Raw genomic sequence first — 12481 nt, forward strand, 5'->3', positions numbered from 1 at the left:
GCCCGACAGAGCAGGAAGCAGAACCAGACTGCTCCACAGTAGACCCCCGAGCCCCTGCCAAACCACAAAGACACCAACATCAATTGTGGAAGTGCTAGAGCTTTCCGACTAGGGAGCCCACCCTGAGAGCAGCGCGATGCCCATGTGAATCTGAGCATTCACAGCCACTGTCAGACCATCAAAACAAGGGGAAACTGGGCAGGACACAGGAGGGGCCCGGGCAGCCTGGGCGCCCGAGAATCTGCTGTGGAGAGCATCCCTCCCAGCCTGGAGAATAAACCCGTCTAATTCATTTTGGGGTGCTGCTCGCCTAGTAGCTCGGGTTGAACGGAGGAAGTCCTTGTACACACAGCACTTACTCACGTTTCCACCCACGGCGGCCACCCCAGACACAGGCAGACAAAGCATCTACATGAGCAGGACTCAGCTGGCCCATGCAGGAGACCACGCGGCCATTGCGCTAGAAAGGAACTGCGCAGTCAATCCACCTCAAGGTCTGCATGCAAACCCACACCCACGCCTGCTGCTGCTGAGTTCATTCCCAGGCAGGGCACCCTCACCGGGCAGAGAGGACCTGCCCCTGTGGGCTTCTGGGACGAATTCTTTATGGGAGCATCTCTTGTTCAAGGAGCCGCTGGTGGGGGTCAAACCACCTTCCTGTCAGTCGGTGGCCCAATGCTTAACTCACTGGGCCACCAGATCTCCCCCAAATGATCAGAGTCCTCTCTCCTCCTCTGTCTAGGGCAGGGGTCGAATCCAGGGGCATCATCTCCACCAGCAGCAGGGGCAGAGCAGGACTCAATAGTACAGGCTACAGCATCTCCTCTCTTGCCACATTCTCATTCTCTGGGTCTCTTCCTTCTAGTCCCGAGGGATGCAGAGTGGGCACACTGGCTTCTAACCCAAAGACTGGAGATTCAAGTCCCCCCCAAGTGATCTCAGGATAAAGATCCTGTGATCTCATTCTGGAAAAACACTTCGGAGCACTGTTCTACTTTGACACATAGAGGGGCTGTACGGTGCAGCCAACTTGACAGCAGTCGGTCTGGTCTACATCTCCTCTGCTCCCTCCCCCTCATCTTATTCTCGCAGCCCACCTCTCTCTCCCAGCGCTGACTTAACACCCGTTACAATGGGAAAGCCTGGAAGGGCGGTGAAGGGAATGTGCAGTGTCCCACCATGCTCTGGTGCCCACAGTCTGGTTCAGTTTGAGACCTGCTTTCCTCAGCCAGCCTGGGAACATTACTTGGTGGGATCAAAGACAAACAGGAACAATGCTGATTAGACAGCATTGCCCCCTCACGTTTACCATCCACTTAAGATTCTCGTTAAGAAAAATCATCATGGTTTGCGCAACCGGAATTTATCCTTGCTCTCCATCTTCTAAGACTCCTTTGAACCCTGCTTTCCCTTCTCTGAAGCATAGCTCGCTTGTGGCCCCTCAGCATCTCCCCAGGGAAGAAGCCTGAAAGTGCCATGGGCCGGCCGTGAAACGGCCAAACCGGTCTGTACTGGGAGAAAGAAGGCCAGAGTGCGCCTTCCAGGCAGGGACAGCAAGACGCTGTCTTCTAGACTTTGGCTGTAGCGTCAAGAGAGACCAGTCCCTGGAGAAGGACATCATGCTTGGTCAAATGGAGGGGTGGGCACAGAGGAGGGCCCTCGAGGAGATGGATGGACACAGTGGCTGCATCAGTGGACTCAGGCATCGGAAGGATGGCGAGGATGACGACGCAGGACCGTGCGCGTTCAGTCCTGCAGTGCGCATGGTCGGTCCTGCAGTGCGCATGGTCGGTCCTGCAGTGCGCATGGTCACGATGGGCCGGAGCCGACTCCCTGCCTCACAAGGCCTTCGGCACAGTGAATTCCTCTGCCTACAACACTCTGATCCCCACTTTCACGTCTCTTATCTTGTCTGCCTATCAGACTCAACATCCCCTCTTCGTCCCTTATTACCCCATCGGATTTTCTTCACAGCACTTACCACGCTGTTTGTATAAAAAAGTAAGTAAGTGGTAAGCTCTCCGAGGGCAGGGCCTTTGCCTGCTTCGTTCACTGCCGGCACCAGACCAACAGCTGGTACAGAGTAGGCATTTAATTGTGGTGGTGAATTGTGTTGACTTAGCTACACTGTGGTTCCCAGTGGTTGGACCAAATATCAGTCTAATTGCTGTTACAGAGTTTTTACATATGATTAAATCACTTGGCTTTAAGCAATAAGGCAGATTGTCTTTCATAATGTAATCTAGCTAACCATGCCGTTGAAGGTCTAAGAACCAAAAGGGAGTTTCACAGGGTGCGTTCTGCCTCTAGGCCACACAGAGGTACTTGGTAAAACTCTCCCCCCATATTCTTCCTGTTGTCTGACTTAAGGAGCTTGGAACACAAGCTGTCAGGGGTCTGCAGCCTAATATGTGACCCATGCAATTTGGATGTGCCAGCCCTCTGCACTGTGTGAGCCAACTCTTTGAAGCAATCAAGCCCAAGACCTCGTGAGATTACCTTCACTGCCATCAAGTTGCTTCGGACTCACAGTGGTCCTTATAGGGCAGAATAGAACTGCTCCGTGGGGTTAATGAAACTAAGTCTCCTGGGAGCCAACAGCCAGCCTCGTCTTGCTTCTGCTGAGGGGCTGGTAGGTAAGCGCCATGAACAACACAATTTGACAGTCCAGCACTTAACCCACTGCACCCCAGGGCCACTTTAGGAGAGTATTGGGGCTGGCAAATCAAGACCCCGTGTGTCAGGGGAAAGACCAGAGGCTCTTGTAGGCTCGCAGGTTTTACACACACACACACACACACACACACACACACACACACCCTCACACACGAGGGGCTTCAACACAGACAGCTCCTGGGAAAATCCCATTATTTTTTCATTCCATGAAGCCAGACACACATATACATATCTATCTGGCTCTGTTTCTTCAGAGAGCTCTAAGACGTTGATGTGAAAAATGATCTCAAATTTTCTCAAATGTTTTCAGTGGGCTTCTTTTGCCCAGGCACCCCAGGGCAGAAGACAAATCTTACTATCCTGTTGTCGTCTCTGCTCTTGATGTCAGCTAGTCCAAAGAATTAGGGGGTTCTGATGTAGTCAGTGTTGTAACATGAGCCTTGTCTAGGAAAAAGGTTAATCCTTGGGTTAGCCACTGCCGCTCGGGGTGCGTTGATTTGGGATCGTGACTCATTCGATTGCCTGGAGAAGGACATCATGCTCGGTAGAGTGGTGGGGCAGTGACACAGAGGAAGGCTGCCTCAAAGGGCCAAGACATGTGAGGATGGTACAGGACTGGGCAGTGTTGCCCTCTGTGTACACAGGCTCGCCATGAGCCAGAGCCAACTTGATGGCATCCAACAGCAACAACAACAACAAGGCTTAAATCAAGTTCCTTGAATCAGTGTCTTCTGGTTGTTTCTGTAAGTCAGAACTGGCACAACGGCAGCGAGCTTGTTTGCTTTCTATCTCGACACTCCCGGTGTTTTATTTGTGTCTGTACTTTTATCTGTGTCTTACTGTAAATCACTTAAAAACAGATACATGAACAATTTCTGGTATTAGAGGCAAGGAATTCATATAAGTCAACTCCCCATCCTCCAGTGGGGCCCACATCCAAGTCAAACAGGATTTTTGCTCAGCTATTAAAGGTTTCAGGGGAAATCACTTCCCTTCAGCTTCCTATCTAAGTCATCCCAATGTCTCTCAACCTTTATATTTTCCCCTCAAGGGAAATGAAGGCAGCTATGAGCACGAGCCAGGCTCAAATGCTTTAAGAAGATTGATGAAACTGGTATCACACACACACACACACACACACACACACAAACACAAACTCATACGCTTATAAACACATCCGTCTACTCTCCCACACTTATCCACTCATACATATAACTTCACATTCACACACACTCAGAAACACTCATACAGACACACACTCATACACTCTTACACACATGCACATCCCACCCCCCATGCACACACTCGGTGTCCTTACCGACGTAGCCTGGGGTCCCACAGGCTGTGGACATGACATCTCCTTTACCCTCCATTTTTGACAATCCAAAGTCACTGATCATGATTTTCGACTCCTCCTCTTGACTGTAGTACAGTAGATTTTCAGGCTGGAAACAAAATAAGAAACAACCCAACTGGGGTTAAAGCTGGGCTAGTTGTGGGAACCTACAAAGCCCAACTCTACAATCTATTATAGACATTTAAGAACAGACCTGCCCTTTTCACCTGTCGACACATCAATAAAAACCATGCGACATCAAAGCAATGTCTGGGGCGCTGGGCAGGAGCTGGTACACATACACGTGCAGTGAGTATCCGCCCCTTTTCCCTGGTTTCTCTAGTTTAAAATGTTCACAAGATGGTGAGGCAAACGAGGAGGCCATCCCCTGGCACCCTTGTCCGCTGACTTCTCACACCGGGGGAAGCAGGGTGGCCAGGAGACCAAAGCAGTGTTTCAGGTGCTGCCGTTCCTGAGCGCCGTCTGGTTGATGTGGGCTCCGAGCCACCCTGCAGGAGTGAGAACTGCCCGCTGTCACGTCCATGGGAGCACGTCCCCAGGTCTTTCTCCATTTGGAGCCTAATCCCGTGGTTCTCAGCTAGGAGCCATTCTCCGCCCAAGAGACATTTAGCCATCTCTGGGGCATTTTTCGCTGTGACAGCTCTGGGGGTTTAACTGGCACCTAGTAGGTGTGCTCTGAGGAGCCCTGGTGGCCTAGTGGTTATGTGCTGGGCTAGGGTCTGCAAGGTTGACAGTTTGAAACCACCAGCCTGACCCATGGAGAAAGATGGGGCTGTCTAGTCCTGTAAGCAGGTCCAGTCTTGGAGACTCCCAAGGGTAGTGCTGCCCTGTCCCATAGAGGGTCGCATGAGTGTCCACTGGCTGGCTGGCAGGGAATCTGGTTTTGGGGTGGGTGCTAATAAGCATCCGACAGGGTGCAGAAAGCCCCTCAGAACAAGGAACGCGCTGGCCCAACATGTCTCCAGAGCAGCGAAGGAGCTCCTGTCCCCATCCAGGGAGCCAGTAGTGGGCACTGCCCGCCTCAGTCCCTCCCAAAAAACAACTGATCATCTCTGGTAGCTTTTTCCGCCAACAGAGCCTAAGATCAACTTTCTAGAGGAAGAAAGAGGTACGTAAGTGGGGGCACTTCAAACAGTACATGGAAAATTCCATTATCCTTCATCCCAGTTTTCTAGGGTCTTTTTGAAGCCCACCATAGACATCAGGGGAGCACCCCACGTTGTCTATTCATCTTACATTAACATGCGCACATTCTCCATTGTGCTAGTCTGGACGATTATAGAGGTTGTTTGGTTTTTTTTGAATGTTTATGGAAATGTAAAGTTCCAAACCCAACTTCCTCCACATGGACCAGACTCCTTGGTGTCTCTGCAAAGAGATTGCCCAAAGGTCCTAAACTGGCAGTGTTCTTTGCAAAATCACAAGGCTGGTGATCCTCACGTTCCCCAGGCTGGGAGTTGCAAGTACTTCTCCTAAGAATGATGGTGGAGTACACAAAACCACTATCTCCCAGACAGCCCATTTGCCTTTCTAATGGGCAATAAATGCTTCCCCTCTAGGAAATGGCTTATCTGCTTAGAAATTATTTCTAATAGGAACAAACAAACAGCCCACTCACACCACATCTCTGTGGCCATCACACTAACTAGTTTAGAAAAGGCTGCCTACTGCGTTTCAAAAGCACAGTACTGGCATTTGGTGGCAACACCACAGAGCAGAGAAGGTATCACCATCTGGCATGAAGAGGCCAGGTAAACCTACCTGGCTTCTATGTCCCTGGAGATAGCTAATATCATCGAATTCCGCAAGAAATCTGCAAAAGGCCAAGGCCATCAGGGTTCACCTAACCTTCTCAAATAACCTAGCCAAATGGTGATAAGGGATGGTCCCCAGTCCAGCATCAGCAGATGCTCAGATCTCACCACTCAACTTCAGAAGCAGAACTGCCTGGGTGGATAGGAGTGGGGGTGGAGGTGGTGGTGAGGCAGAGGGGAGCCAGCAATCTGTTTTTACAAGCCTTCCAGATGATTCCGATACTCACAAACATTTAGGAACCATGACACTTGTCAATAGGAGCCCTCATGGCACAGTGGGTTAAACATTGGGCAGCTAACTGTAAGACTGGAGGTTCAAAACCCACCAGTCACTCCTTAGGCAAAAGATGAGGCTGTCTGGTTCCATAAAGATTTAATTTCAGAAACACTTAGCAGCAGTTTGATTCTACCCTAGGGGATCACTGGAAGTCAGAATGGTTTGGGCAGCAGTAAGCTGAGTGGGCCCCGGTCAACAAGGAGCCCTGGGAGTCTGGTGGTTAAAGTGCTCAGCTGTTAACTGGAAGAGATGGATGTGGTGGTTTGCTTATTTAAACATTACAGCTTTGGCAATCCTATGGGGCAGTTCTATGGGTCACAATGAGTCAGGATCAACTTAGCAACAGGTTTGTCCATGGAAAAAGTGAAAAATTGTCATATGAAAATAATTAAAAAGAAGAGACATTTTATAGTGAATCTTAATGGGGGTGAAAGATGGGGGGCGGGGCTATTCCATTTTACATCTTCAAGTCCAGTCCCAACTAATAGGCCAGTAACCCAGTTACTGTCGAGTTGATTCTGACTCATGGCATCCCCGTATGTGTGAGAATGGAACTGGACTCTGTGGTGTCTTCCATTGCTGATTTGGGGGGAGTCGATCAATAGGCCTTTCTTTAGAGGTATGTCTGCTTGAACGAAAACCTCCAACCCAGTAGCCAGGTGCTCAGCCATTTGTACCACAGGTGCTAACATTCTGTTGTAACAAATATTCATGATTCATCCTCCTTTACAGTAATTTAGATTCCCCAGTGCTGCGTACAACATGACCCCAGTACAGTACAATCTTTTCATTTATGATACAATGTTATGACTGGTACGAGATGGCGTGGGCTTTCTGCCTGGACTTGTACAGTGCTCTGCAGGTCGGTTCATCATGCTGTGGAATGAAGCCAGGGTATGGCCTGGGTCTGACAACGAGGATTTTCACTCTGCCTCAGGTTGGCAATTTTGATATCCAGTCCTTCAGTATCTACACACACCGGGGAAGGAAGGCAGTGCCAACGTGCTGAATCAGGCCCACGTCCTTCAGGGCTCGTGGGGGAAGGGTCACAAAACTAAAAGCTCCTGCAGGGCCAGGCCCAGGCTGCAACTACTGCTCATTTAACTTATCTTCCCTGTTGCCTTTCTAATTTCCGTGTCTCCCATGCCCTCTGCCCCTATGCCCTCCCCTTCACACAGTGTGTAGTGATGGTATGGGGCTGGAGCTAGGGGAAGGGTGGAGAACTACACCGGAAGAGGATTTTTCATAGCCTTCCTTGTACATGGCTTGGGCTCAACTGCCAAGCTAAAGGTTGGTGACTTGAACCTACCCAGAGGTACTGAAAAGCCCCATGGCATCGTGGGTAGTGCACTGAACTGCCATCATCAAGGTCAGCAGGTGGAATCCTTGGGAGGAAAAATGAAACTTTCTGCACCCGTTAAGATCCACAGCATTGGAGTCCCACAGGGACAGCTCTACGCTTGCCCCATAGGTTTGCTAGGAGTTGGAATGGACTTGCTGGCCGTGGGTTTAGGGTGTTTGCGACAGTGCTGTGGAAGGAAAGTCCTTGTGATTGACTCCTGTTACGGTGACAGCCAAGACCACTCTCTGGAGCAGTACTCCTCTGGAACACACAGGTCACAGTCAGCCGGAATTGCCTCCACACTGACCTATGTCTCAGACATAATTTCCTTCTACATGAGCTTGAAGCAATACTCAACTGACTTCCTTTGGGTTAGTGTCAGTCTGGGTTGACCAGAGAAACAAATCTGAGACACTCATCTATATATGAGAGAGAGCTTTGTATTAAAGGGCAATTGTTTATTGAGCAAACACCCAAGTCCTGTCCAGATCAAATCCATAAGTCCGATATTAGCCCCTATGTCCAAAACCAGTCTATAAATTCCTCTTCAGACTCACAAAACACATGCAATGACATGGAATGCAGGTCAGTGGGTGAAAAGTCTTGTGGACCTAGTAGTGGTGGAAGTATCTCAGCGCTGTAGGGGTCTCCATGGGGCTCCTCCAGCTCCAGGACTCTAGCTCCATCAGCGTAGCTCCATGTTTCTTGCAACAGGAATGTCTTGTAGGGAGAGTGTGTGTGCCCCGGCTCCAGGGAAGAAGACAAGAGTTCCCATAATCCTCAGGATAAGGCCATGCCCACACAGGAGTTGGCTGTGCCCTGATTGACAGGCTAGACTCCACCCCTTCACTCAAGTTGACAAATTATGTAACTGCCCCAGGCCCTATGGCTGCTCAGAATGAAAACGAACCAAACCCACTGCCCTGGAGTTGATTCCTACTCATGGAGACCCTCCAGGACAGGGAAGACCTGGCCCCTGTGGGTTTCTGAGACTGCCATTCCTTACAGGGGTAGAAAGCCCCATCTTTCTCCTGGGGTGTGGCTGATTTTGAAATGCGGATCTTGCAGCGAATAGCCCAGCGTGCAACCACTACACCACTAGGGTTGCTCACTGTTTATAAGATCTTCCAAACAATGGCCGATCGGCTTGGTCTTCATCTCCTTTTCACTAAGGCTGACCCCAAGGGAAATGATACAGCATCACCACCCCATCACCACCATTCATTCCACCCATCTCTACATCCAAGAGGCCCCGTCACTCCACTGGAGCCAGCTTGCTCGGACAGCCTCACTGGGGGCTGGAGAGGGGCTGGAGGATGTTGCGAAGCAGTGGCCTCACCTTGAGGTCCCTGTGGACGATGCCCATCCTGTGGAGATAGTACACAGCATCCAACACCTGGCGGATCAGGGTGCTGGCATCTTTCTCGGTGTAAAATCCCTTCTCCACGATCCGATCAAAGAGTTCTCCACCAGATACACTGTTGGGAGAAAACAAAAGAAACAAAGAATTCAGTGAATATTGAAAAGGACCCGTCTTCAAGGGCTGCAAGGAAAACAGTCAGCCCCTGCAGTGGGATACAAGAGTCACACTTTAATTTTAAATCGAATCCATCTTTGGGTTTCTAAGGCCCCCATCAATGGCCCCAAGGTCAAAAAATGAGCCCTAGTGATGCATTGGCTAAACCACTGAGCTGCAGACCCTAGGGTTGGCAGTTCAAACACATTAACCGTTTCGCAGTTGACATCTGCGGCATGCTGAAACCCTGGGGGCAGTCCTAGTCTGCCCTACAGGGTCTCTACGAGATGTTATCCACTTGATAATAGTTTGAAGTTTTTTTAATTCCCCAAAAGCTCTATTAGGGAAGCATGTCTAGGACATGAGGATACAAATGCCAGGGGTGGAGGATGGGTAGGAGGGACCAAAGGACTAGAAGCCAACCAGGAGCCAGGATCTAAACCGGAGAAGTCTGTCCTGCTGTGACAACAACCTTCCTATGGGCTGATGGCTCTGGCTGAGATGTCACTGGCACGCAGGCCTGGAAGCACTGGTCTTGCCAACAGAAGCCTGGGTTCTTTATGGAGACCTGCTCCTACTTTGCAAAGTGTGACAAATGAGCTCCTTGAATTTCCTTCCCAAACCAAACACGATTACGACTCACAGGGACCTGGGGCCCAGGAGGGGGCAGAGTAAAAGTGTCCCACAGGGTTCCCAAGGCGGTACATCTCCACAAATGCAGACTGCCTCTTCTTTCTCCCAAGGAGCGGCTAGTGGGTGACTCCCCTGAGATCTCCATAAATGAGAGGGTGAAACAGTCAACTATTGTCAACTGAGAGCAGTGACCTATCAATGCGTTGTCACTTTATTGAGGAGGATAATACTTAATTTTCATTTGCTTTGAATTTCAGAGAAATTCAAATTTCAGATTTCATTGAAAGAGACTTTTGAATTATCGTTATTTTTACATTTGTGGTGAGAAATCTAGGCTGGCATGGGTCAAGAAGCCCCGATAGACAATCCCTTTGCTTTGATAGTTTATGATGCTATGAGTTTAACCAAGAAATGCAACCACACAATTCTGAATAGAAACTAGCAACTTAACCTTTAAATTCTTCAAGCATAACCTAAGAAAAATATTGCTTCTTCCAAATAACTAACCTACCTTAAAAAAACCATCAAGGGGATATATTAGCCCTATTAAAAGACAGAAACACATTTTCCCAAACAAAATGAAAACAGGAGATTTATTTGAATTATTAAGATCATAACACAATTGCCAAAACAGCTTTCATAGCTTTAATAGATACAGTTAAAGATATTTCCCAGCAGTAGTGCACGTGCACACACACACACACACACACACACACACACACACATTGAGCTATGATTCATCGCCTGCAAGTCATGGCACTTAATGTGCAATAAATGGTCCACTGAAACCTTCTTTTTGAAAAACTAATAAAGAAGGAGCAATTGCAGATATAAAATGCCCATGGGTTAGAGCCTCCTCCCATTACCTGTAGTCATCCCAGGCAAAACTGGGCTTGGATCATGACATCATCTTGTTTCCAAAGCAAACAGCAATCTTGGTAAGGAGAGAGTGGCTCTCATGGGAAAGAAAAAGCGATCCAAAGAGTGAAAAGAAATGGAAACAACAGAGGAGAAACTTCACTTGGATGACCACGCTGTCAAAGTGCCCCAGATCCCAAGACATGGGCCACCTGTCAGCAACCACCAGCAAATTCTCTCCATTTCTTATTTCTCTAGAGCTTTTCACCCAGAAGGTCAATGCCTGAAACTCTGCAGCCCACCAGGATGGACTGTGTGAGATGCACTACTCCTAGGGGCAGGGTGCTCCCAGATGCTGAGGGAACTCGCTTACTGAGTGATCCAACTGCCTACTCCACGAATGGTGGCCAGCAGCATTACGTGCCAGCTGCCTTGCCCCTGACGCACATGATGCATTGCACTGGGCAACTCAGCATCAGACTTCTTTACAGTGTTGCACAGCAAAGGTCACTGAGGGCTAAGGAGCGCTTGAACTCGGCCATTCCCCTCCCATGCGTGTGAAAGGTGGACAATGGGCAAGGGAGACTGGAGAAGAACTGATGCATTTGAAGGATGAAGGATTCTGAAAGCACCTTGGACTGCCAGAAGGAGAAATCTGTTTTGGAAGATGTACAGCCAGAATGCTCCTTAGAAGCAAGGATGATGAGACTTTGTCTCATGTACTGTGGACCTGTTGTCAGGTGAGACCAGTCCCTGGAGAAGGACATCATGCTTGGTAAAGGAGAGGGGTAGTGAAAAAGAGGAAGGCTCTCAAGGAGATGGGTTGACCCCGGGGCTGCAACAGTGGGCTCAAACATGAGAGCCATTGAGAGGATGGTGCAGGACCAGGCAGTGTTTGTTTGCTGTACATTAGGGTCATGATGAGTCAGTAGCAATTGATGGCACCTAAGAACAGCTACACCACCTTGTTCACTTGGTGGCTGTGGCAGGTAGGTTTTCTGGGCCAACATGGCTCCTGTAGGAACATGTGGGCAGAGAATAGCCTGTCAATCAGATTGCAGGTTAACTGGAGAGCAACCGAGACAACTGGCTCTTTGAGGTGGGACCCTTTCTCCTTGGTGGCTGGACCAGTGTGCTGCTGCCTGAGTAAGCTGCTCTGCCTCAACTGTGGGCTGTGCTACCTGCGAGCCGAGCCAACCCATGGATCATGGAGGATCGTGTTGTAGTGCTATGCTACACCTTAACGTTCCATCAATCAGGACCTGCTTCACCACGCTGCTGCTGCTACTGCGGTGCTACTGGCCTTGGCTACACCTCAACACCTCTTCTTTCTTCTGTTGTCGCCCCACCTTGCCATGCCTGCTGCCTGCGAACCAACTCTACTAGTCCTGGAGTCTTGGACCTCCCACCAGCTACTTTGCTGTCTATTTCCTTGATCTTGGACCAGCGGCCAGCGTGAGTTGGAGGGACCTTCAGTATACCAACTGCCCTACAAAAGTGAATTGGACTGAGCCCTCTGTACTGCAGTGTGGACTAATTAGCTGTTGTATTCCTTCTCACTATATAAACCGATCCCTCCTATATATAATCATAAGTATCCTGGTTTTGTTTCTCTAAGGAACCCTGCCTAACACGTGGGAATTAAAGCAGCATTATCCATGAAGGAGAAAAAGTCCATTTTAATTGTCTCCCTCAATATCCTCTACAATTGATCCCTATCTTCCAACAATATGACCCCTTCCTAGTTTTCTTTTTTAAAATCATTTTATTGGGAGCTTTTACAGGTATTATAACAATCCATAATTCAACTAGTTCAAGCATCATTGTACAATTACTGCCATCATCATTTTCAAAACACTTTTTTTCTTCTTGAACTCTTTGATCTCAGTTCCCCTTTATCTCCTCCTTCCCCACCCTACTTCCTTATTCTTATATTATAGTTATTATTTTCCACAGCTCATACCATCCACTGCATCGGTTCTCCTACAATTCTGTTAGTCGTCACCCC

The 12481-nt window shown here is 49.0% G+C and overlaps 1 protein-coding gene across 1 annotated transcript in view; it reads right to left on the bottom strand.

The window, feature by feature from the left end:
* Nucleotides 1-12481, bottom strand: part of CAMK1D (calcium/calmodulin dependent protein kinase ID) — a 171081-nt gene that overhangs the window by 65997 nt on the left and 92603 nt on the right. Inside the window, exons 2-3 of the mRNA XM_004712636.2 lie at nucleotides 8806-8944; nucleotides 3995-4121 (exon numbers count right to left, since the gene is read on the bottom strand). Of these exons, the coding sequence (XP_004712693.2) occupies nucleotides 3995-4121; nucleotides 8806-8944 (266 nt within the window). The remainder of the gene's footprint in view (nucleotides 1-3994; nucleotides 4122-8805; nucleotides 8945-12481) is intronic.

This window comes from Echinops telfairi, unplaced genomic scaffold (assembly GCF_000313985.2).
Source record: "Echinops telfairi isolate 266 unplaced genomic scaffold, ASM31398v2 ScPeMD7_7473;HRSCAF=8511, whole genome shotgun sequence".
Lineage (NCBI taxonomy): Eukaryota > Metazoa > Chordata > Mammalia > Afrosoricida > Tenrecidae > Echinops > Echinops telfairi.